This window comes from Heterodontus francisci, chromosome 9, assembly GCF_036365525.1.
Source record: "Heterodontus francisci isolate sHetFra1 chromosome 9, sHetFra1.hap1, whole genome shotgun sequence".
In the NCBI taxonomy this organism is placed as follows: domain Eukaryota; kingdom Metazoa; phylum Chordata; class Chondrichthyes; order Heterodontiformes; family Heterodontidae; genus Heterodontus; species Heterodontus francisci.
Genome location: NC_090379.1, coordinates 72,132,350 through 72,158,623, shown reverse-complemented (window position 1 = coordinate 72,158,623; position 26,274 = coordinate 72,132,350). Strand labels below are relative to the sequence as shown.

Sequence of the window (26,274 nt, the reverse complement as noted above, 5' to 3'; positions counted from 1 at the left end):
CGTTCTGGTTAATGAAGGCCCCTGACTGGCCTGCAGGAGACCTGATGGCCATATGAATACAGTCAATGACTCCTTGGACCATGGGGAACTCAGCGATGGCACTGAAGCCTCTGGTTCTTTCAGCCTGATTCTCCATATCAATGATGTATTGGTTGGCCCTCCTGAATATGGCATCAGTTACAATCTTTATGCAGTGATGAGCAGATGATTGTGAGATGCCACACATATCTCCTGTGGCAGCCTGGAATGAGCGACTGTGACCGTGAAAGCCACCGGCATCGGTTGGCCACCCACGCAGTTGGAGCTGACCTCTGCTGTCATCATCTCACACAGTAATGTCAGTCTCTTGAGACAGGTGCAGTCTTCTAAGACATTGGTGCTCAGACATCTGTAGGAAGCACAATCACTGCCAGTATATCCTGCCTACTGGGTAGCCTCGTCTCCTCGTGGGTCTTTGCGCCTGGTTCATTCTGTGGCCTTTTGCTCCTCCCCCATTACCAGGCTGCATCTCCAGGTAGCCAGTGGGTCGCTGATGTCCTTGGCCGCCTGTCCCTCCTTCTCCAATTCTCTTCCTCGCTGGAAGACCCTCCTCCAGAATGGACAATGCCCATGACAGCAGTGTGCCAAAAATGTAATGGGGGAGCTTTGTACTGATTGCTGCGAGGAAAGGCAATCCTTTCCGCCCGCCCCACCCCACCACTCCACCAGTAGAAATGTTAACATCGATGGTCCTGCCAGGAGTATCACTCACACAAGTGAGCCAGCAATATCAGCCCAGAATTTTAAATATAATATTAGTTTAAAGACATGGAACTTACAAAACGCTTTCATTGGCAGAACTGTTAACACTCATTTAAACCTGCCGAGTCTCTGACCACCCCCCATGTGGCCTGTGCGCATACCATAAAATGGCACAGGGGCATAAAATTGCAGTCTATTGCCTTTTTAATTACATCAGTTGGCCTTTAATTGGATGGCAGGCGGAGTTCCCATCGCACCTGCAGTCCGAGCGTAAAATGGCGTTCTGGCGTCATGACGTCGGACACCAGATCCAAAGTCATCACCCGCCATTTTACCGTCCACCCACTTCCACGGACACCCGATTTTGTCAAGTTGAAATTTCGGCCCAAGAGTTGATTACAGCTGCTAACCTATGTTTTAATAAGGTTTTTAGACAGCAATTTATTTTTGGTTTAGCGAGAGAGTTCTTTTCTTGGATATCAACACCATGTAGATATCTTCCACAGTGTAGCAATTTTACCTTGGTGAAAGTAATGAATTAAAGAAGAGTAACGGCTAATCTGTGAAACAGAATATATCAAATTTTTGCAGTGTTAACATTTCCAGATCAGATGCAGAGTAAAGCTCCATCTATATGCGTGTTTAAATCCCTCCATGGCTTCTGCCTCACTACTATCTCTGTAACCTCCTTCTGAGCAACAAAATCTCCAACAGCATCCCCTCTATTTACCTTCTGCAACCGAGATTCCACACTCTTGAATTCCCTGCTTTCAAACTCCTCCAGCTCCCTCTCCTTTTAACACCCTCCTTTTAAAATTCACCGCTTTGATCAAGCTTGGGTGTATCCCTCCTAATATCTCCTTGCTTGATTCAGCATCCATATTTTTCTTTACACCTCTGAGACAAACATCCCAAGGTGCTTTGTAAATGCAAGTTGTTATGCAGTTCCAGTAAATGTTTCTTCAACATCACACTATTTTTAAATTAAATTCTCCAATTTCCAAACAAGCCTTTCTTGTAGACTTTCCATTCTAGGCCAGTGTATGGGAGGCGGCCAAACACTATAGAATCATAGAGTTATACAGCACAGAAACAGACCCTTTGGCCCATCATGTCTGTGCCCGCCATCCTATATGGGCATAATTTTAAGCCTCCTGACTGGGTGGCTGGTTAAAAATAAAAACATTGGAAATCTGACCCCAACTCTTCCTTTTCCTCCAACACTACCACCGCCCCACCGCCCACCCCAGCCCACCAAGTTTACCTGTAACCAACCCAGTGATCGGGCCCCACAATCGGCCTATCTCTCAATGACCAAAACCTCTCCCGATGGCCGCTGCAGGCCTATCACCACCACCCATCCCCCACCCTCCAACAGACAACCTCTTAATCTGGCTGGCAGAGAAAATAAGTTTAAATTGGGTCCTAGCATTAAATTCAGCAAGACATCTGGGTTTACCAGACGTTAAATTTAGCTGCTGCCACGGAACCACACCCCACCCCCTCCCACACCCTACCCCCACAGAATCATAGAGGCCCTTCGGCCCATCGAGTCTGCACCAATGCATTAAAGACACCTGACCTGTCTACCTAATCCCATTTGCCAGCACTTGGCCCATAACCTTGAATGTTATGACGTGCCAATTGCTCATCCAGGTACTTTTTTAAAGGATGTGAGGCAACCTGCCTCTACCACCCTCCCAGGCAGTGCATTCCAGACCGTCACCACCCTCTGGGTAAAAAGGTTCTTACTCAAATCCCCCTTAAACCTCTTGCCCCTCACCTTCAACTTGTGTCCCCTCGTAACTGACCCTTCAACTAAGGGGAACAGCTGCTCCCTATCCACCCTGTCCATGCCCCTCATAATCTTGTACACCTCGATCAGGTCACCCCTCAGTCTTCTCTGCTCCAGCGAAAACAACCCAAGCCTATCCAACCTCTCTTCATAGCAACATCCTGGTGAATCGCCTCTGCACCCCCTCCAGTGCAATCACATCCTGCAATCTCCACCCTCGCCTCCCACAGCATCCTGGGACACAAATCGTTCGGACCTGGAGATTTGTCCACTTTTAAGCCTGCACCTCCAATACCTTGTCACTCCCTATGACAACTTGTTCAAGAACCTCACAGTCTCTCTCAGTTCCATATCTGCATCCTCATTCTCGGGTGAAGACAGATGTGAAGTATTCGTTCAACACCCTACCAATGTCCTCTGACTCCACCCACAAATTTCCCCCTTGGTCCCTACTCTTTCCCTGGTTATCCTCTTCCCATTGATACACTTATAGAATATCTTGGGATTTTCCCTACTTTTACCAGCCAGAGCTTTCTCATATCCCCTCTTTGCTCTCCTAATTGCTTTCTTAAGCTCCATCCTACACTTTCTGTACTCCACTAATGCTTCCATTGATTTGCTCTCCTTGTATTTGCTAAAAGCCTCTCTTTTCCTTCTCATCATACCCTTGATGTTTCTGGTCATCCATGGTTCTCTGGGCTTTTTGCTCCTACCTATTACCCTAGAGGGAACATGTTGGGCCTGTACCCTCCCCATTTCCTTTTTGAATGCCCCCCACTGCTCTTCTGTAGATTTCCCGACAAGTAACTCTTTCCAGTCTACCTTGGCCAGATCCTGCCTTATTTTACTAAAATTCGTTCTCTCCCAATCCAAACCTTTTTTTGCAACTTGTCTATTTCTTTCTCCATAACAAGCTTAAATTGTACCATGTTGTGGTCGCTATCACCAAAATGGTCCCCCACCAGCACATCAACCACCTGTCCGGCTTCATTCCCCAGAATTAGGTCCAGCACTGTACCCTCCCTTGTTGGATCCTCTACATATTGAGCTGAAAAGTTCTCCTGTCTACATTTTAAGAACTCCACTCCATCCAAGCCCTTAACACGATGGCTATCCCAAACTCTTTTGGGAAAGTTGAAATCACCTAATATAATGAACCTATTATTATTTTTACACACCTCTGCGAATTGCGCATATATTTTCTCCTCAATTTCCCGCTGACTATTTGAGGGTCTATAATAAATACACGGCAATGTGGCTGTCCCTTTTTTATTCCTAAACCCATAAAGCTTCATTTGATGCCCCCTCCAAGATATCATCTCTCCTTACTGCAGTAACTGACTCCTTAACTAATATTGCAATGCCCCCTCCTCTTTTACACCCCCCCCCTCGTCTCGCCTGAAGATTCTATATCCTGGGATATTGAGCTGCCAATCCTGCCCCTCCCTCAACCATGTCTCCATGATGGCTATTATATCACAATTCCACGTGTCAATCCTTGCCCTTAACTCATCCATTTTACCTGTAATACTCCTGGCATTAAAGTAGAGGCCATCCATCCTGGTCTTACTCCCTTGAAACTTACTTCCGCTGTATTCCCTCTGACTTGTTTGCTTTCCTGTGTTTAGCTGTGTCCCTATTCTTGCCTTGCAGTTAATAACTGAGCTTAAGGGCTGGATTTTGTTCCCAGCCCAACGTCGGGTTCCGTGGCGAAGGGTTGCCCAAAAATTAGAGCAACAGCAGCCACCATGAAACCTGACTCCAGGACTGCCGAGCCTGATCTTCCCGGCAGCGGGGAAGCTCTGTGGCAGCCACTCTGCGATGGGACCCAATTTAACGTATGCCAATTATAAATTTGCATGAATTAAAATGCAAACTGCAGCAATCTTAGGTTCAGTTCCCGATCTTCAGCGTGATGTGCAGCACTCGCGCGCCTTGACTTTCCATTTCAGGGAAAGCTGGTGCCACCAAGGTGGGGGATGGGGTGAACTCTGTACTCTGATGGGTATGGTGGTGGGGGGATAGGGTTGAACTTTGCCCTCAGGTATGGGGTGGGGAAAGGGGTGAACTTTGCAGTGTGATGCGTGTGGGGAGGGGTGAAGCGGTGAACTCTGTTATGGTGTACTGTTTGCAGGGCTGGAAGCCTTTTAAAAATGGCACCAGCACCTGCTCCTTTACAGGCGATACTGTGAACAGCGTCGTCGAGGTCGCACCACCCCCACCCCCACCCCCCCCACCCCACCCCACCACGTGATTTGGGGGAGGGAGGGGGGGGATGCCAATATGTAAAGTGGCTGCATGTGGGCCTCGTGGGGAACGGTGCCATGTTCCACTCCTGACGGCGGGACTATAAAATCCTGCCCTATGTTTCTGTAACCATATTTTGTCTATTTCCTTGCTGGATTATTGCTTCTTTAAGGATGATGAACAATAATATTTTTTTAAAAAAGCCTTCTTACATAAATTTTGGTGAATATAAAGGGCATCTAGAGTTAAACTCTTTTATATTACAAAAGAAACTTCATACATAAAATACACATCCTCCTCACCTGAAAGTTGTATCCCAGATTGAGTCTAGCTTTCACACATTTAGGATTTAGATGGAGTGCTCGAACAAAGTCTTTTTGTGCTTGCTTTATTCCAGCTGCATGACCAGAATCCATATATACGTTTCCACGTCCATTATATGCATCCGCGAAAAATGGGTCCAATTTCAGTGCTTGGCTGAAACTGTTTACAGCTTCTTCTAAATAGTGAAGTCTCAAACACATTGCATACAATAAAAAAAGTTGCTCATTCTTTGCAGTGATGTTACATTATCTATATTTAAAGGTGCAATGAACTTGGAAAATTTACACTGAGCAGTAGTGTACTTTAGATCTTTAATCCTTCCATAAACAAAAGAATAAAACCTATTAATAGTACAGAATATCAATTGCCATTAAAAGGTTAATCGGGTAGATTTTCATCTTCCTGCCCAGGCATCATAATGGAGTTGTAGATCAGCTGTCAGTGATAGTAACTGCCCAAATTTCATTTCCACTGATTTCACAAAGGTGGCTTTATGCCCAGGCAGAAAGTTGAAAATATATCACTAGGGGCTGAATTTTCCCTGTGGGGGCAGGAAACTGAAATCTGGACTGTTTTCAGATCCTGAACCTGCCCTGAATTAGCCCTGGGTTTCATGGGGGCGCTCCCTTAACTGGCATGGAGACAGGTTTGGTGGCCAATAGCAGCAGGAATGGAAGTGGGACGGTGTGTGTGTGGGCCCCATTTAAACACCAATATGGGCAGCACAGTGGCGCAGTGGTTAGCACCGCAGCCTCACAGCTCCAGTGACCCGGGTTCAATTCTGGGTACTGCCTGTGTGGAGTTTGCAAGTTCTCCCTGTGTCTGCGTGGGTTTTCTCCGGGTGCTCCGGTTTCCTCCCACAGCCAAAAGACTTGCAGGTTGATAGGTAAATTGGATAATTATAAATTGCCCCTAGTATAGGTAGGTGGCAGGAATATAGGGACAGGTGAGGATGTGGTAGGAATATGGGATTAGTGTAGGATTAGTATAAATGGGTGGTTAATGGTCGGCACAGACTCGGTGGGCCGAAGGGCCTGTTTCAGTGCTGTATCTCTAAATCTAAATCAAATCAATATGGCTGCTGTTTGTGTGCTGTAACTTCAGTTTAGAAGATAGTAGATTAAGAGCAATTTGGGATGTCTCAAGAGAGCCAGAGGCCTGGAACCCAGGGCAGGGCAGCCCCTTCATTATCTGATGTCGATCCAGAGGTCTTCCTGGAGGTCATAAGAGAGATGAGGAAGTCCTCTTCCAAGAGGGTGGCAGGCAGAGGCCACCCTCCCAGACCAAGCATGCCTGGATGAAGATAGCTGACACAGTCAGCAGAAGAAGTGTGGTGTGAAAAAGTTGAATGGTGTCGGAAAAGGTTCAAAGATCTGATGTGCTCTGGCAATGTAAGTGCAAACCCCAGCCCTCAGGTCAGGCCTCTGGATATTTACCCTCCAGCAGATACGCCACCTGAGGAGCCTCTGGCCCCAAGCTGCTCATGAACATGGGAGGAATGTGTGTCCAGGGCATTTACTGACTCCTCAGAATGATTCAGAACCATAGTCCTGCCGAGGACCTGCCAGCACTGAAAACATACAGCTTCTAATGAATAGGAGCAGTTGGCACTGGCCATAGAGAACAGCAGTGTCTTATCACACTCTCTTTTGTCCTTGCAGGAGAAACAGGTCGGGGGTCACTGGGACCAATCAGACAGGTCCCAGCGGGGGTCGGTGAGGGCAGTGGGAGGTGTTTCTGCAGAGGTAGCCCGTGCCACCAGCGGGCCCCTCTGTGGGCCACAGGGTGCCTGATCAGGAGCGTTCCCCCACCTCCCCCCCCCCCAAACAGGGAGGCAGCCAGGTTTTACTGGGCGGTCTCCTCGTGGCGGGGCACCTACCAGCGGTGGGGAGACAAGGCCCTTAAACCCTTAACTGGCCACATAAGGGCCTCAATTGGCCTATGGTGGGAAGGCTGTCCTCTATCTTCCCTACCGTTGATAAAATTCCATGGTGTCTGGAAGGCAATGGACAATCCACCCCCTGCCTTCCCTTGCCATTTTACACCCCCCCACCCCCCCTTCCCCTGCCTCCCAGAGGGAGGGCTAGTAAAATTAAGATCAATAATTCTGTGATCTATTAGTTACTCTACAATTATACTGAAACATGAAATTATTGGGATTATAAATGAGGATTGGCTGGTTTATAAAAGTGTGGATTAGTGGGAGTGAGGTCAGTGTGCTTGAAAGGGGAACTTGAGGTGAATGCTTAGGGTAAATTAATGCTGCATCCTCACTTTCTCAGATTTTAGAGTTCTTGCTGCACAGCACAATACTGAAGGGACGAAGTTCTCTGATTCTGTCCTTCCAAATACTCAGCCTGCAAGAAAAAGGTTTTTTTTTCTATTCTAGGGGAAGAAGCTAATTTTGAAAGTCTTGCTTCATGCTACCAGTTTAGACTATTTGGTACTTCTTATGTCATGAAGACCCCCACCTGCCAAGAATGAGGCATATTAATTTCATCATATGAACACTAATTTTACACTGTTGCTAGAGTGAAGAAATGACTTGTTTAAAGAGATCACCAGACATTTGGCTGGAGGACATTTGTATACTAAGAGGCAGTGCTTGGGGAGACAAAACGACTACTCCCTGGTCCAATTAACCCAAATGGATTTTGATCACTAGACATTGAAGGTGTAAGAAAGCTCGCATTCCAGTATCTGATAAGATGGAGAATCCACAATCGCAGGAGTGGTTAAACCAGCTGGTCATATGACTAACCTGCTGGCCCAGGCTTTTTGAACTACACACAGGACAGTTTGAAGACAAACTGCAGATTGCAACTGAACCTGGAACAAGAGAGTTTCTCTCCTGGCTGGCTCTCTCTCTCACTTTCTCACAAGTCTCCGGACCCACTGAAGTCGCTTAAACCTTGAGAGAAAAGACTCCTACATCGAAACAAGTTAAAGCGTGCACTGGGCCTCAACGAACAGCAAGACATACTGGCAACTAAAGATTCCACATTGAACTCAAAGGACTGTAAATACACCCAGCTATTGCCTCAAATGTTTCCCCTTTATTCTTTCTACTTTTTCTGTCTCTTTCTGCGTGTGTGTTTATCGCGTATGCTTGCTAGCGTGGTCGCGTCGTGTATTCACAGTCGTTAACCGGATTAGAGTTTAAGGTTAATAAACTTCCACCTTTCTTGTTTAAATCTAAGAAAACCTGTCTAATTGATTTCTTTGCCTTACAATTAGAATATGGTTAACACGGATTCACTGAGGGGGAGCTAAAATACGATGTTTTTAAAATTAAACCCTGTTATGGTTAAACCAGGCAAAGGCTGAGAGGGAACCCCTAGACTGCTTTCTCACCTGGTCGTAACACTTACTTTATTGGATATCTGGTACCTGAATTTCCACTGGGTTCTCTCATTCTCTAACCATAACTTTGGAAATCTCAGAGAAATGGCATAAACAGTTGCTTAAAGTAACTTTTCTCCTATGACTTACTTATGGCAGCAGATTGCCACTGCATGATGAATGTTCGCATTTTCTGGCTCTTCCACAATTGCTGCTTTAAAATCCTGCAGGTGAAAAAATGTAAAATCATTTGATTAATGTTGTAGCAAGTTGACTGAATGCAATTCATTACTCAGTAAAATGTTCTAATTCGTATTCTGTTGATTCCATTGTCTTTATTTGCTCTTCTGGTTACAAGTATTGTGGAATTATTGACATTCATATAAAAGTTAATGAATTATTGTAATTTCCATTGCTATCAAACACATTTCCTCCACAAAGCATATCAATGCTGCAGTTGGGAAAGCCCACTGACTCTTTATAGAATCATAGAATTGTTACAGCACAGAATGAGGCCACTTGGCCTGTCGTGTCTGTGCCAGCTCTTTGCAAGAGCAACTCACCTAGTCTCACTCCCCCGCCTTCCCCCTGTAGCCCTGAAATTTTTTTCTCTTCATATAACTATCTGTGGAGCCATAAACAGTACTCCTGCTCCTCCCAGCTAAGTCTTTAAAACTTACTCTCTTGGTGGTTGCTTCCAGCACACCATTTAAGGATCACTGGGTAGGCCACATGCTGACTTAGTTATCATGAACACAACAGGCCCGGTGCCAAGTGCCTGAGAATACTGACAGCAACATGCATACTGCATGCTGCAGTCAGTCATTAATGAATTTTGAAAGAGGTCTCAAAACTAGCGGTAGCCCCCCCATTTGAATATAGAGTGCATGACTCCTGTTTCAGGCATAGGCCCTTCATCATGCACAAATATGGCAGTTGGCAAACTTCTGTTGAAAGGGTCAGAGTTCATCTCTCATATCACCTTTTTTTTCTTTACATGTTATGATCAGAAATTCACCATTTGGAAAACTGTAAGCTTGAATCCATGTCCTTCCAATCTATGATATTTATCATCCCTTCTTCTCTCGCTTTATGTATTTATCATCTTTGTTCTCTTATCTGTTCTACTGACCTGTAATGCATTGTTGTAGTCATCCATGCTCAGATATAACAGACCACGGTTAACTAGTACTTTCAAATTCAATTCCTTTTGATTGCCAAGGAGCAGCACTATTCCATAGTCTTTCAGTGCCTGAAATATATCACGCAATGTATGAACTGGAGTACAAATTTTCTTTAAATACCTGGACATGACAAATCTAGTTGCATTTTTGAATAGGCTGTTTGTTTTGGCAGTTCATTCTTTTAATATGCATCACCAACTTTTGAAAGAAAAACTTTTGACCACCATATATTTGAAGGATACAAAGATTCCTATTAAAGACATATTATTAAAATACTCACCATAATGACTTTATATTTTTCATGCCACAAAGTTATCCTAAATATGTTGTGCCCTTACACTTGGTTTTACTACACTAAAGCAATACTTTTGGGTTTCCAATTATTTTACTGTAATCTGTGATCAAGTAATTTTAATTTCTTGTGTTATTACAGTAATATAAATGGGAAATTGTGCATTCTTAAGCAGGCTGTACACCATGGATGTCTATATTATTTGTTAGTTTTGTAGGAATGCATAGATTCAAATGGGAGAAAAATAATAGAGAGCTACCTAAGCATTGGAGCTTATCATCCCCTTGATCAAATTTTAGATCCCTAAACCAGAATAGAACCTGTGCCTTTCTACCCGAGAGATATATGTTATTACTGTGATACTTTTTACAGAGACTGCATGGCTGCTTACCAAGCACGCCTGTCCACTCTGGAAGGTAGAAAATACCATACTGTAGGACCGTATCATTTCCCTAAAACTAATTGTAAAATACAATTATAGGATTTATAATTACATAGAACACCTGAGTTACTTGTCAGTTTAAATCATTGTGAAAACAATAGTCCAAAATGTTATTCACAAGAACATAGGGAATTGGAGCAGCAGTAGACCATATGGTCCATCGAGCCTGCTCCACTATTCAAAACGATCATGGTTATTCTTGGGCTTCAACTCCACTTTCCCACCCACTCGCCATGTACCTTGATTGCTTGAGAGACCAAAAATCTGTCTATCCCAGCCTTCAATATATTGGAGCATCCACAACCTTCTGGGGTAGAAAATTCCAAAGATTCACAATCCTTTGAGTGAAGTAATTTGTCCTCATCTCAGTCCTAAATGATCGGCCTCTTATCCTGAGATTGTGCCCCCATGTTTTAGATTCCCCGGCCAGTGGAAACAATCTCTCAGTGTCTACCCTATCCAGCCCCTTCAGAGTCTTACATATTTCAATGAGATCGCCTCTCATTCTTCTAAACCCCAGAGAGTATAGGTCCAATTTACTCAGCCTCTCATCATAGGACAAGCCCATCATCCCAGGGACCATTTGAGTGAACCTTCGCTGGACACCCACTAATGCAAGTATATCCTTTCTTAAATGTGGAGACCAAAATTGCACACATTACTCCAGGTGTGGTCTCACCAAAACCCTGTTTATTTGTAATAAGACTTCTTTACTCCAGTACTCCAATCCCCTTGCAATAAAGGCCATTTACCTTCTTAATTGCTTGCTGTACCTGCATGCTAACTTTCCGCGTTCCTTGCGCAAGCACACCCAAGTCTCTTTGAATATCAACACTTACAAGTTTCACACCTTTCAAAAAATATTCTGCTTTTCTATTCTTATGACCAAAATGAATAACTTCACACTTCCCTACGTTATATTTCATCTCCCATATTGTTGCCCATTCACTTAACCTGTCTATATCTCTTAGCAGCCTCTCTGTGTCCTCCCCACAGCTTATCGTTCTACCTACCTTTGTATCATCAGCAAACTTGGATACATTACTCTCTGTCTCTTCATCCAACTAATTAATATAGATTATAAATAGATGAGGTCCCAGCACTGATTTTGTGGCACTCCACTATTCAATGCCTGCCAACTTGAAAATACCCCATTTATGCCCACTCTTTGCTTCCTGTCCATTAACCAATCCTCTAGCCATTCTAATATATTATCCCCAACACCATGAGACCTTAGTTTGCCTATTAACCTATTGTGTGACACCTTATCAAATGTCTTTTGGAAATCCAGGTATACTGCATTTACTGGTTCTCCTTTATCTACCCTGCTAGTTACATTCTGAAAAAACTCTAATAAATTTGTCAAACAGGATTTCCCTTTATTAAATATATGTTGACTTGTTCTAATCATACTGTGCTTTTCTAAGTTCATTGTTAAGACTTCCTTAATAATAGATTCCAGCATTTTCCCAACGACTAATGTTAGGCTAACTGGCTTGTGATTCACTGTTTTCTCTCTTCCTCCTTTCTTGAAAAGTGGTGTGACATTTGCCAACTTCCAATCTGATGGGACCGTTTCCAAATCTAAGGAATTTTGGGAAGTCATAGCTAGCGCATCCACTATTTCTGCAGCTATCTCTTTTAGAACTCTAGGGTGTAGGCCATCAGGTCCCTGGGATTTGTCAGATTTTAGTTCCTTAAGTTTCTCCAATACTTTTTGTCTGCTGATATTGCTGATCTGCTGACACAGAACATATTAACAGGGGTGGTTACATAAGCGCAGTTTTAACTCTACGGTGTGCAGGTCTTTTGGCCTTTGCAGCTAGATTGACAGGCTTGGCTTCTAGTCAGGCAGAGAGCAGACTGCAGGGCCAGGCAGATCTGGTCCACAACCCTTGCAGGGGTGGTGGGAGGGAATCCAATCCCTGACCCTTGAGGATATTGTCTGATTCCCGACCCTAGGGTTGTCTGAACTCTGACTAAGAGTATGGGGGGGATCAGGAAGGGTCCACTCCCTTACCCTGGGGGTCTTTGTATGGGAGGGTGGGCCTGCTTGGGAAGGCTCGGGGGAAGCATTCCTGCTCCTCCTGGACTACAAGGAGCACTGAAAAGGAACTTACCTTCTCCATGAATCTGTCCTCACCACTCCCCACCCCACCTTGAGCTTGGGAAACCAGGCAGGCCAAAGTTAAACATGGAAAACAGGTTAAATCAGAGGCACCATGTCTCATTTAAGTTGCTAACCCACGTCTTGGGAGCATTTTGGCTCCCACTCCTTGTGACGGCTCCGTTAAACCCAGAAATGGACAGGTTGCGGTCGGGTTTGAGGTTTTTAACATTTTAACCTCTTGACCTGTTTCTATGCTGTACGACTCTATGACTCTATGACCTGACCCCAACCCACCTGTTTTTGGGGATTACAATTCAGCGCATAATGTGGATGCTTCTTTGCTCCAAGAAGTGCCATCACAACATGAAATATATGGTAGAAGCAGGGGTACTCCAGAGAAGGGAAAGCTATCTGCTTTTATAATGCTCCAAGCAGACATTTGACTTCCCAAATCAAAGGTGTTGCTTCTTCAAAGGTAGGCAATGATTTTATTTAGCCAATTTTATCACTCTCAGGTAGATTTCAGACATGTCTTCTGCTGACCTGATTGCTTTTGACACCTGCCTTAACTATTGAATAGCTTAGCTGTCCTCAAACAGATCACTGTGCACTGATATGAAACTGCAAGCTTTCAAATAATATCATCTCAAAACATTAAAGATTTGCTAATATAATTAAACAGAAGTCACCCAAAAATATTGGCTTCCTCCTCTTCCTCATCTACATGTTGCTGTTGGCAACATCATCTGACAACACAGGGTCAGGTTCCACAATTACAATGACAACACCCAGCTCTATTTCTCTACCACCTCCATTGATATCTACACTGCCTCCCTGCTTTCAGACTGCTTGTCTGACACTAGCCCTGGGGTGAGCAACAATCTCTTCCACTTAAACATTGCGAAGATTAAAGCCATTGGCTTCAGCCCCTGACATAACTCCATACCTTTGCCACTGATTACGCCCTCCTACCTCAGGTTGAAGCGTCCTATTTGACCCAGAACTCAGCTTCCTGCCACATAGCCTCTCCATCACAAAGGCAACCTACTTACACCTCTGTAACATCATGTATCTCTACCCCTACTTCATTTCATCTGTCCCCTTTGTCACCTCAAATATCCCACTGTTCTCCTGGCCGGTTTCCCATTTCTCCATGCTGTGTAAACTTCAACTCATCTAAAACACAGCTGCCTATAATCCTATCACACATGAACCACTCGCCCATCAACCTAAATTGGATCCCAGTTTCCAAACACCACAATTTTAGAATTCTTATCCTAGTGTTTAAATGTTTTCATACCCTCCTCCCCTCCCTATCTCTGCAAACCTCTCGAGCTCCACAACCTCCAAGTTGCAGTCCTCCAACTCTGGCCTTCTGTTCATCTCCCACTCATTTTGCAACATTAACAGCTGTCTAGGCTCAATGCTCTGGAATTTCTTTCTTAAACCAATCCAGTTCACTACCTTCCTCTCTCCTTTAAAAGCTACTTCTTTGACCAAGCTTTTAGTTATTTCTCTTAACATCATCATCTTTAGATTATCATTGATTTTTGTTTACAATTCTGTCAAACACCTTGATATATTTTTCCATGTTAAAAGTACTATATAAATTTAAAATCGAAAAGTGATGTCACAATCAACAGAGAACCGTGGTGGGGGGTGGGGTGGAAGAGACAGAAAGCTGGCCGGGTGAGTATACCATTAAGCTTTTAATTTAATCTAAGTTAATCAAATATAAAATAAGACTTGATCGCTTCATTAGTATAAAAACTAAAAAGTAAGGTAGATTTTATAATTTACCAAATATCGAGAGAGGGAGGGTATTGGTTCAAATTAGGAGCTGGGAAATTAAAACATTTTCAGTCGGGGTAGTGTAACAGTAAGTGTTGTAATAAGAGTACAAACCCAGAGCAGGACTAGAGGTATTAATTACAATTGATCGTTTAAACAGGGCATAGAGTTTTCATTTTCGATCATGGATGAGCAGCTGCGATCTGTTGCTTGCAATTTCTATGCCATGTGGGAATTTCAGGACACTTCATGTGTCTTGGGCGACCATGTGTATAGGAAGTGTCTCCAGTTGCTTCAGGATTTCCAAACTTGAGGGGCAGCTTGAGCATCAGGGAGCAGGAGAGTTTCCTGAGTCGTACATTCCAGGAGGTGGTCTCCTCACAGAGAAGTAGGAGTTCAGGATAGTAAGTGGGTGGCCATCTGGAAGTGTAGGAAGAGGCAGGAAGTGCAGAGTCTTCAGGGTGTGTGCTGCTCTCAAACCAGTACTCAGCATGCCCGTCTTTTGGTGGGAGAGGTGTGATGGGCTGTATGTTATTCTTGCAATGAGGGTTCTAGTAGAAGGCCAGGGTGGGAGGAACCCAGTCTCGGCCCTCCATTGGACCCCTGAAGCCATTTAACTATGGGCAGGTAATTAACTGCCCGCGATCAGGGATGCTGTCCCCTTATAAGGGATGAGCTCCTGCCTCCAAAGCTGCCGGCCAATCAGAATGCTGGCAGCTCTGCAGTACTGGCAGTACCACTGGCAGCAGTGGCAACTGCCAGTATTGCAGGAGGCCCTGCAGCATTGAAGAATCCTTCAGGAAAGGTGAGCGCGGACAGGGTCACCGGGTCCATTCAGGCGGGCCCCGGCGATGGGATGGGGGTTGTGGTATCTTCCCAGGGGCGCAGTGATTGCTCCTAGGGGGAGGGGAGGGGGTCCCTTCAAGGGCCCTGGATTTCCCCCAAAGGAGGGACCACCACTGATCCCTCTAGGAAGCCACCAGGTTTTACCTGGCAGCATCTCCTGGCAGCGACGGGCCCCTCTGCCTCCCTCAAAATGTAAGTGGAGGTGGGAAGGGGCAATTAATTGGCCACTTAAGGGCCTCAATCGGCCTGGGCAGAAAGGCCTTCCTCGGCCTTCCATACCCTGGGCAAAATGACAGGGGGCCTAAGTAATGTCAGGAACAATGCTCCCTGCCATTTTGCTTGCTCCCCCCCCACGCCCCACCTCCGTGCCTACCTCCACGGGCAGAATACCCTTTATGTGCAGGCTGTATTCTATACAGCTTGTGTTTTTCTCTGAGACAGTCATTCACTGGAAATGAAACTGAAAGCTATCGAGAGTTCTAAAAAAAAAAGATAAGTCCTAACCACTTTGAAACTTCTTATGATCAGAGACATGGACTCGAGCTCAGATTTCAGTTTAGAAGAACGCTGCAGTGGCTGGAAGCAAAAACTGCCCGCTTTTGTTTTAAAGAGACAAGCTGGGTATTGCAGGTTGTTGTGCTTCCAGAGAAGCTGCCTGAAATTGAAACAGGTAGCTGTGAGGACCGACTGCAAAGCAGCAGGTTGGAGCAGTTGTTTTGGCTGCAAGAAAAGAAGCCTGGACTGAGAGCTGACCATTCGTAAATATGACTTACGGCAGTTGTCTTCGATAACTTAACGAGTTATCAGTGGAGCCACACCATCAGGACGGTCGTGGGTGAGGCCTAGGTTGCTCGAGAGGTGATGAAACAGAACCATTAAAGGGAAGATTGCATCACTTGCTATCGACTGGACATCATTACTTCCGTTTCCGCATCTTGGAAGACAAGACTTGGAAAACTACCTGAGGACGTTCCTGTTTTTGATGTACTTTGGAACTATACGGCACTCTCTTACTATTGACGCTAGTGACACAGGGGTAGGAGCAGTGCTGCTCCCAGATGATAATGCTGGTATAGAGCAGCCTGTTAACTACTTCTCCTGGAAGCTCAATAAACACCAAACAAAGTACTGAGAGAAAGAAGCTTTAAGTCTTGTACCGGCTTTACAACAGTTTGAGATATATGGAACAAGTAGTCAGAGTAAATATTTGGTTTATACAGATCACGGCCCACTTGTGTTTCTGGAAAAGTTCAGAACAAAGAACCTCAGGTTGTTTTGCAGGAGTTAATGTAACAGCCATTTACACTGAAAATTGTACATGTTGCTGGGAAAAGTGATGTAATTGCTGATGTTCCATTCAGGGATTAAGAAAGGGGTTAAGAGTGAAGGAAAGCTCGGAAATGTGAAAATTTTACCATGTCTGAATCCTATTAATCCTAATTTTGTTATTGGTAAAGCCATATGATTCTGTAAATATGATGTGTAATTGTAACATAGGAAAATGTTGCCTGTACAGTATAAAATCTATTTATCAAAAAGGTTTATGATAACTTATTGTACTTTTTGAACAGTTTTAAAGAAAACCTTACTACGGTAAGGTACCCAAGGGTACTACTACCCAAGAGAGGAAGTGTGATGGCGTCTTCGGGTTGGATATTGTGCACGTGGCGGGACTCCCAGCACCAGGTCGAAAAGACTGGGGGAATCCCACCTCAGTCAGCTGGAGGCCCCCATCACCCCACCTCCCGGAGCGATTCTGCGGCCACAGGCCAATTAACACCCCAGTGCCGGGATCCCTGTCCTTTAAAAGACGAGGGCCCCGCCTCCAAGAGCTGCTGACCAATTAGGGGACCGACAGCTCAGCAGCATTGGCAGCGCCACCAGAAGTGATGGCCACTGATGGTACTGCAAGGCCTTGGACCCTGGCCCAACGCTCGAGCCCAGAACCAAGGTGAGTGAGGTGGTGTTGCCAGAGCCAGAATGGCAGGTCCCGGTGAGGGAGGCAAGGTGGATGTTTAGTGCAGGGAGATGGGGGGGGGTTCAGGTTTTCCCAGCAGGGCCCTCTGTGGGCCACAGTTTTCCCACGGAGGAGGGCTCACCCCAAGCCCACAGGGAGGTCGCCTCATTTTACTGGGCGACCTTCCTACTTGGCAGAGGCCCCCCCACCGCTGGTTAAGTCCCAGCGGTGGCAGGAAGAGGCCCTTAAGTGGCCTATTAATGGCCTCTGGACGGGAAGGCTGTCCTTAGCCTATCCTGCCCCCGACAAAACTGTATTGCAACAGGAAGGATCCCCTGTCTCCCTTTGCAATTCTATGGGTGCCCTTTACCCACCCCCCCCCCCCCCATGCATCCCCCAGCCTCTGAACCCATCTCAGGGGAACACATAAAATACAGCCCTTCCTGTGCAGACTGCATTCTGCATAGCTTGTGTTTTTTTCTGAGACAATCATTCACTGGAAATGAAACTGAAAGCTATGGAGAGCTCTGGGAAAACAAGGCTGGTCCTAATCAGTTTGAAACAAACAATCTTATGATCAGAGACATGGGACTGCAGCTCAGGGTTCAATTTAGAAGAACTCTGCAGTGGATGGAAGCAAAAACAGCCAGCTTTTGTTTCAAAGAGACAAGCTGGGAGCTGCAGGTTTTTGTGCTTCCAGAGAAACTGCTTGGAATTGAAACAGACTACAAAGCAACAGGTTGGAGCAGTTGCTTTGACTACAGGCAGAGGAGCCTGAACTGAGGGCTGACCATTGGTGAATGACTTACAGCAGTTGTCTTCGGTGACTTAAATAGTTATCAGTGAAACCATGCCAAGAGGATGCTGTGGGCAGGCTTAAGTTGTTCGAGAGGCGATAAGACTGAACCCTTAAAGGAAAGCTGGCATCGCTCACTATCGACGGGACATCATTACTTCCGTGTCTGCATCCTGGAGGACAGGACTTGGAAAACTACCTCAGGAAGTTCCTGATTTCGTTGTACTGTGGGACTATTCAGCACCATCTGGCTGATAGGACTGTGCAGAGGATTATCTTTGTTGCATCTGCTAATTAACATATAACCTTTAAGATATACATATAACACTCATGATTTTACTGTTAGCCCATGTTTAATTGATGTTGATTTTGGTTTGAGTGTTAATTTATAAAAGTGAAATATTGTCCATTTGGATTTTGTTTCCAAAATTGGGGTCAGTCAGTGAAATCGATTCTTTTGGTTTGTTGGTGGTCTCCATGGAGATCATAACAGAGGGCACAAGAATGTATATCTGTACTTGAATGGTTGGGCCTGAGGCATACCTGATATCGGGCTTTGCACCTTGATACTACTGACCTGGCATTCTGTGGATAGTAACAGGCAGCTCAACGCAAACGGAAGGGAAGGTCGGGCTGCTCTAACACTAGCAGCAGCCCTCAGCTAAGTGATGCAACCATGGAAGGGGAATGACCAGGAATGAGGGCAATCAGGTCGGGAGGGTGAGCGATCGTATCAGAGGATCCAGTTGGGAGGTAGCCATGGCTGGTGTGGAGGTAACGGTAGCTGGCAGTAGCCCAAGTAGTTGGAATGTGGGGTCAGGGGAAGCACACCTGCTCCTCCTGGCTCCACAGTCCGTTAAGTATATTTTGAAATCTTACCTTGTGGATTGCAGCTGTCCCTTTAAAGATTATTCATGATTATTCAGTAGCATAGGCACTGCACACTGATACTTTTTTGCCTTCACCAATATGGTGGGTGGCGACACCCAGCTCGTAACAAGCGCTAAAGGCCGGCTCGCTGACCCAAACCCGACGGGACCCGATGACATGTATCAGGTTCGGGTTGGGTCGGGTCGCACTTCCGGGACCGGCATTCGGGCTCAGGTCGGGCCAGGTCGGGTCGGACACGTTCTATCACAACCTCAGGTAAGTGGCTCCACTGTTAATTTAATTTTTGGATGAGAAAGGTGGTTTTGTTACAGTTACTTTAAGCTTGTGCAGATCAGCAACAAAATGAAAAACGGAAGGTAGGTTAACTGATGGTCGGGTTGGGCGCGGGAAAAAATGGAAGGACTCGGACCGGATTGGGATTGGAGTTGGATGTGGTTCTTTCGGGCTCGGGTCGGGTTTAATTTGCAGACCCGCGCTGGCCTTTAATAAGCACTGCTTCCTGCCTGCCATACTGGAGGCTTAGGAAGCCATTTAGTGTCAAAAAAACAGGCACTGTGCAGTCAAATTTCTGGACCAGTGCCCAACTGTGAAGGATTAGGCTTAATAGTAGCAGAGCTATTACGACTAACATTAAATTATTTAGATCCAATGATTAATTCAGATCCTTCACAGTGTTGGGCTTAGTAACTCTTCTAAACGAGGAGTGCTAATCATCACAAACAAAAATATTTTAAAAATTGATGAAATAAAATCACCTGGAGCAGCCGTGGAGAGCAGTCTAGGAAGGGGGTTAGCAGCCAGCACTCCCATTCTTGATCACTATCCAGTGATTCCTGCTGCAAGCACAGGATCAGGCTTGGCTCTGATGCCTCCCATAATCCTGTAGCCTGCATACATTCACTGGGCTTACACAAAAATAGCCTATTGGGAAATACAGGAGGGCTGCAGATACTTTTGGAACCACACTTTGGCATGGGTCATCATTTTTAGCAGAGGAGAAGATGGGGGGATAATTGACTAGTGATCAGAACATCAGAATGTAAATCATATCATAATATTTGTAATTGGTTGCCTTTTTATATCAATATTTGAATTTTTGGCTTTATTTCAAGGGAAAATGGTTCTCGGAACTCAAAATCTATGATAATTGTAGATCCTCTTACTCCTTACAATGATGCCCTCTTTAACATACATTTCACTCGCCCTCAGGACCTTCCCTTTTTCTTTATCTATATATACCTTTTGAAGATCATTTGCTTGATGATAACAGACAGCTCTGTTAAAATAAGCCAAGCTGCAGGTATCATTAATGTTTATTGCTGCAGTTAGATCCTCAACTGCCAAACGATATGCCTGCAATGGAAAAGAGATTGGCATTTGTAAAGGTTAAGTGGATCAAAGCAATATGATGTATTCCTTGTAAGTACAGAAAATGAAATATCACAACAGAAAATGCTGGACATACTCAGCAGGTCAGGCAGCATCTGTAGAGAGAAGCAAAGTTAACGTTTCAGGTCTGTGACCTTTCATCAGAACTGGCAAAGGTTAGAAATGTAATAGATTTTAAGCAAGTGAAGTGGGGGTGGAGGTGGGGAAGAGGACAAAGGGGAAGGTGTGTGATAGGGCAGAGGGCAGGAGAGATTAAATGGCAAAGATGTCATGGGATTAAGGCAAAGGTTGTGGTGAAAGACAAAGCATTAGTCCACAGAGAGTGTTAATGACAATAATAGCTCTGTCCAAAAGCACAAACATGAAAAACCAAGTTTAAGGCAGGCACATGGTTAAAAAATCAAATCAAATAAAACAATAAAAAAAAAGGCCAGCCATGCTCTGAAATTACTGAACTCAATGTTGAGTCCGGAAGATTGTAGAATGCCTAATCTGAAAATGAGGTGCTGTTCCTCGAGCTTGTGCTAATGTTCACTGGAACATTGCAGCAGACCAGGAACAGAAATATGTGTATGAGAGCAGGGTGATGAATTGAAATGGCAAGCAACCAAAAGCTCGGGGTCATGCTTGTGGACTGAGCAGAGGTGTTCTGCGAAGTGGCCACCCAATCTGCGTTTGGTCTCCCTAATGTAGAGGAGACCGCTGACCGCTTCTCTCTCCACAGATGCTGCCAGACCCGTGAGTATTTCCAGCTGTTTCTGTTTCTATTTCAGATTTCCAGCATCTGCAGTATTTTGCTTTTATTATATGAAATATCACACATTTAACAAAACTCTATTGTTAACTAACATTCAACAGCCTAAGGATATGCAACATCTGAAACTCAATGACTTGGATTTTGCTCTCAGTGGAACACACTGTTCACCTCGCTTTCAGCTACCCACAGAATTTCCCTGGCTTGTCCATGCAGATTTCCTCCAATGCGGTGTCTTTTCCAGCACAGCGCCCACTACAGGGGATCGGAAGCGTGTGTGAACAGGGCAAGCAACAGCAAGGTTCTTCAAACAATCAGACTGAAGAGTCATCACTGAGAGATGCAGAGTCCAAACCAGGAAATATAAAGTAGGAAATATAAATTCGATCTAAGTGATGTACAGAAAGCAAAATAAAGATTGGGAAATACCAATGGGATTAAGAGAGAGAGATATGACACAGACAGAAAAAGTACTAAAAGAAATCTCCAGCACCCACTTTCTTTTGAGGGAATAAGATTCCACACTTATAAAATTAATTTTTCAGGGCCACAGCTGTAATTATCACCTACTACGCTGTCAAAAACTCACTTAATCCTAATGTAACCAGCTCTAACTTTTTCAGCCATCTTTAGTGTGGACCTATTGGACAAGTACAACAATCATAGCAAGTTCATGCCATTGCAGTAACTTCAATGCCAAGTCTATCATCAAGAACTGCAACTGTGCACCCTGTGGAGGAACAAGCTATCTCTGACAGCAACTTCTGGATTGCCGCATTTAACTGTGCACGTGCAAACTCCAGAATTTGCTGTCAGATTTCCTCCATTATAACAGTGAGTGCTGAGAGCTTCACTGGTATTCTCATTGCAAATTCTGCCAATAGGTAGTGACAAGTACCACTGGATTTGCACAAAGATTGACAGTAGAAGTGGGCCATATTTTATAATTTGCTCAAATTCAATGTCAGTATTTATTGCTGCATAATATTAGATTCTGGTGACATATTTTGCATAAAAGTGAGAGATTGTAACTGTAATTTTCAATTAGAATTTAGATGCAGATTCTGAGATTATCAGTTCATTAGATGAAGGGTGATATGTTTTTGTCTTTGCTTTCAGCCTTGACAGATTGTAGAGCTTGCCGTCTGACCTAGTGTGAAAGTAGACTCCTTCCATATCTGCAGGGAAGGCGAAGGTCAAGAGCATGGAGAAGATGCTAGAGTGGGGGGCTAGGACACAACCCTGTTTCACTCCATTCTTCACTCCGAAACTGTCCGAAGAGGAGCCATCAACCTGTATAGAGCAGTGTATGTTGTCATGGAAGGAGCGGATGAGACTGAGGAGCTTCGGTGAACAGCCAATTTTTCCCAAAATCTTGCAGACCCCTGCTCTGCTGATGGTGTTGAATTCCTTAGTGAGATCTACAAAAGTAAGGTAAAGGGGTATACTCTGTTCCCTACATTTCTCTTGTAGCTGGAGTATGGAGAAGATCATGTCCACTATAGGTCTGCCAGCATGGAAACAGCACTGTTCTTCTGGGTACACTTGGTATGCAAGTAAATGGAGTCTTTTATGTATGACCCTAGCAAAGGCCTTTCCCATAATGCTCAGGAGTGAGATGTTGTTGCAGTCTCCTCTGTTGCCTTTGTTTTGGTGTCACGCATTTCCTATGGAACAGAGCCTACTTTTCAGCAGAGGAGGAGAAGGTTATAAAGGTGTGGCAATATATAGGACACATGTGCCAGTCCTCTCAAAGGCAGAGCTCCAAAGTGTGTTGGCACTTATCGAACATAGGCTCTTCGGTTGAACGGACACGTCCATAGGATGGAAGACGGTCGCATACCCAAGGACCTTCTGTATGGTGAGGCAGCCGGGGCCAGATGACCAGTGGGTGACCATAGCTCCACTTCAAGGATGCTTGCAAGCATATAAATGACGACTATTGCACCTGCGAGTCACTAGCTGGCAAAAGAGGGAAATGGCAACACATCCTGTGGACTGGTGTGCACTACCACGATGACCAGTGGCTACAGCAGCTTGGCAACAGTCGCCAACACTGCAAACAACAACTCACAGCATCACTTGGCAGCTTCATCTGTAGTATAAAAGCAAAATACTGCAGATGCTGGAAATCTGAAATAAAAACAAGAAATGCTGGAATCACTCAGCAGGTCTGGCAGCATCTGTGGAAAGAGAAGCAGAGTTAACGTTTCGGGTCAGTGACCCGAAACGTTAACTCTGCTTCTCTTTCCACAGATGCTGCCAGACCTGCTGAGTGATTCCAGCATTTCTTGTTTTTATTTCATCTGTAGTATGTATGGCAGAACCTGTCTTTCAAGGATTGCCCTCACTGTCATCAGAAGAAGTGCACCAAGAGAAGACACCCCATCTAAATGGATTGTTTGCTGCATGTCCATCATCTTTAGTAGATGGAAAGATGCCAACACTAGGTTAAGGGCACTCATTTTTTTGCCATTAAACAAAAAGCTTTCAGCAACAATATTAAAAATAATTTGATCACTTGAATCTGTCACTAAATGGATAGCATATATTCCAGTTTAAAAGTCTGATCAATACAATGTTAGCTAAATGAGTGAGTTGTAACAACAACAACCCATCAAGCAAAAAGACTGTTTCTTCTTTGCAGTAGTCTTATCAAATGACTGTCTGGCAACAATTATATAACACATTATGACTGCCAATTATAACTGAAAAGCTTGCTAGATCTTGCACACTCCAACCTGAGCGACTAAAAATATCAGCACTTATAAAGATTACAAAGAAAGAAAAAAGAACTTGCACTTATTTAATATTGTATAATGTCCACTGAATGTTGTAAAGTGCTTTACAACCTACTTTTGAAGTGTAACTTATACTGTTATGTAGACAAATATACATTAACTGGCAACTTAGGTAATTGTGAAGCGTAAAACTAATTTTGTCTCAGGTATTTTGTATGACTTTAATGACAGGAAATCAGCTGCCAGCCACAATTTTAATTAACAGATATTAAAATACCAATAAAAAGGAATTTTACCTTTAATAAAGAAGAAAACATATCCAAAAGTTTAGAATTTTAAAATCATATTCAAGAAACCTAAATACTTTTCCTGTCCTTTTGCTAATTTATATGTGATATAAATACTAAAGATCACTATTAATGAGTTAATATTTGATCTTCTCTATATCTGAGTCTTGTTCAATGTAATATGTCTGTACACATTGGGCTGGATTTTCGCATCAGGGGCAGGGAATGAGATGCGGGACAATTTCCGGGCCATAAACCCGCCCCCCAAGCGGGAACAGAAATGATGCATGATCATCCCGGGGGCGACCCCTTAAATGACGTGCGGACGGGTTTGCTGTCCAATTAGTGGCTGCAGAGGCGGGCACAGAGGTGGGAGTTCTAAAGTACAGGCCCGATTTAAACAGACCACTGCAACTATTTCAGTGGGTGCAGTTTAAATCACTTAGCTGACCTTTGGAAGATGTCCCAGGAGTTGGAGGCCTGGAACCCGGAGCAAGGCTGCCCTGGGTTCTCTGATTCTGACTTAGTTGCAATGTTGGAGGCCGTGAACAAGAGGACAGAGGTGCTCTTCCCTGAGGGTGGGAGGAGGAGGCCACCTGCACAAACGAAGGAGGCAGAAATGTAACACACAGATCCTGGATCCAGTGCTGGAAACGGTTCAACGATACGCTCTGGCAAGGTAAGTGGCACACCCAACCCTCAGGACAGATCCAGGGGTATTCACTCTCCAGCAGGCATACACGCTTAGGACCCTCAGGGTGCATGCTGTTCCTAAACAAGGGAGGGGTGTGTGCCATGGCCACTTAAAGATGCCCCAGAATCGCTCTGAGCAACAGTGCTGCTAAGGGAAACATGCAGCTGTTAATGAATAGGAGCAGCTGCCATTGGCCATACAGCACAGAAATGCCTTATCTCACTCTCTTTTGTCTATGCAGGAAAAGCAGGCACACAATGCAACAGAGCCCAAACAGGAGGAGGTGTCCCCTACTTTCATGTCATTACTCCCATTGAGGATCGAGCAATGGAGATTTTGAGGATCACTGACTAGAGGAAGTTGGCCCTGGCGAAATAGAAAGTCATGTTGCAGATTGTGACTTCAGAGAGCATTCCATTCATTGGAGGGGTGCATTGCACTCCAGCGCGTACGATAGCATGCCAAGCACTGAATTGCACTGGGAAGCCTCAACACTGCAGAGGCTTCTGCTCTCCAAGGAGAACTCTCATTATCTATTCTTGTGTCTCCCACAGATCATAGATCATAGAGTCGTACACCATAGAAACAGGCCCTTCGGCCCACCGCGTCCTTCCTCACAAGCAGCAGACCAGGCGGAAAGCTGGAAATAAAAGATGCATCATCACACCTTACATGCGTTCCGTCCACAAGTGCAGATACTGTCGCCTTGGCAGGTTCTCAAGCATGGTTAGAGAGTGTGTCGCTGGGTGGGAAGCACGGCACTAGTGGGCAGCAGGAGATGCAGCTGTGGTCAGTTGACCTCGGAGGTGGGAGGACAGACACAATTCTGCTCAGCTGGGCAAAGATGTAGTGCCTCAGGAGTGACAGAAAACGCGGCTCTACCTGGAACAGCAGAAGAGATGTGCTCCATGTCGGAGTTCACTGAGGCAGTGCAGGGACACAGGCAGAGGATGGAGGTATCCATCCAGCTCACGTGTGCCACCATGACAGGGCTATGAATGCATGAGCTCTTCCATTGAGAGGGTGGCCAACCTTATTAACAGCCATATATGGCATTACTCTGAGTGGATGCAGGAGCAGCACACTGGCATGCACGAGTGTGCAGCCTGGAGCAGTCAGTGGCACTGGTAGCACAGAAATGTTTGGACAGTTACGCCCCAGCTGATGTCCCCCTCCAGTGTGCCTGGCAAAGGCTGATGATGTTGGGGAGGAGGATAAGGGTGCCATGCCACATGGGGCACCATCAGCGTCCTCGGCCTCCTCGGCTCATCTGATATTGGTAGCCTCTGGGTTGCAGGGCCAAGTGACAGAGGCTGCCCCTGTAATGATTCTGGTGCAGCAGCCTCTTGAGATGCCCCCACGGGCACCTCCATAATGAGGATGACTGCCACATGCATCTCAGCTGTGAGCAGATGCAAGTGAGCAGGCTGCCTTCACCTGCTCCAGGCCATAAAGGGAGGCCCGGATAGGAGTGACCGAGCGCTGAGGCCACCGCGTAGCATGGAGAACTGAGTGGGTAACTGGGGTGTCTTCTTACTGTGTCTCAGCATAATGTCCATTTCTTTACACTGTGTAAATAATGATACTTTAAGCCACACATCTGAGACTCTTTTCATTGCTGACGTGACAAGGAAAGTGTTGGGAGGTGGTG

At 45.1% G+C, this 26,274-nt stretch overlaps 1 protein-coding gene across 4 annotated transcripts in view; it reads right to left on the bottom strand.

The window, feature by feature from the left end:
• ttc6 (tetratricopeptide repeat domain 6) overlaps positions 1–26,274 on the bottom strand; it is a 414,842-nt gene that overhangs the window by 56,562 nt on the left and 332,006 nt on the right. For 3 of the 4 annotated variants that reach the window (XM_068039290.1, XM_068039293.1, XM_068039291.1), the window contains 4 exons: positions 19,998–20,111; positions 9,582–9,701; positions 8,600–8,673; positions 5,086–5,296 (listed from right to left, as the gene is read on the bottom strand). In XM_068039290.1, coding sequence (XP_067895391.1) covers positions 5,086–5,296; positions 8,600–8,673; positions 9,582–9,701; positions 19,998–20,111 — 519 coding nt within the window. The remainder of the gene's footprint in view (positions 1–5,085; positions 5,297–8,599; positions 8,674–9,581; positions 9,702–19,997; positions 20,112–26,274) is intronic. The other variant, XM_068039292.1, reaches the window with a different exon arrangement.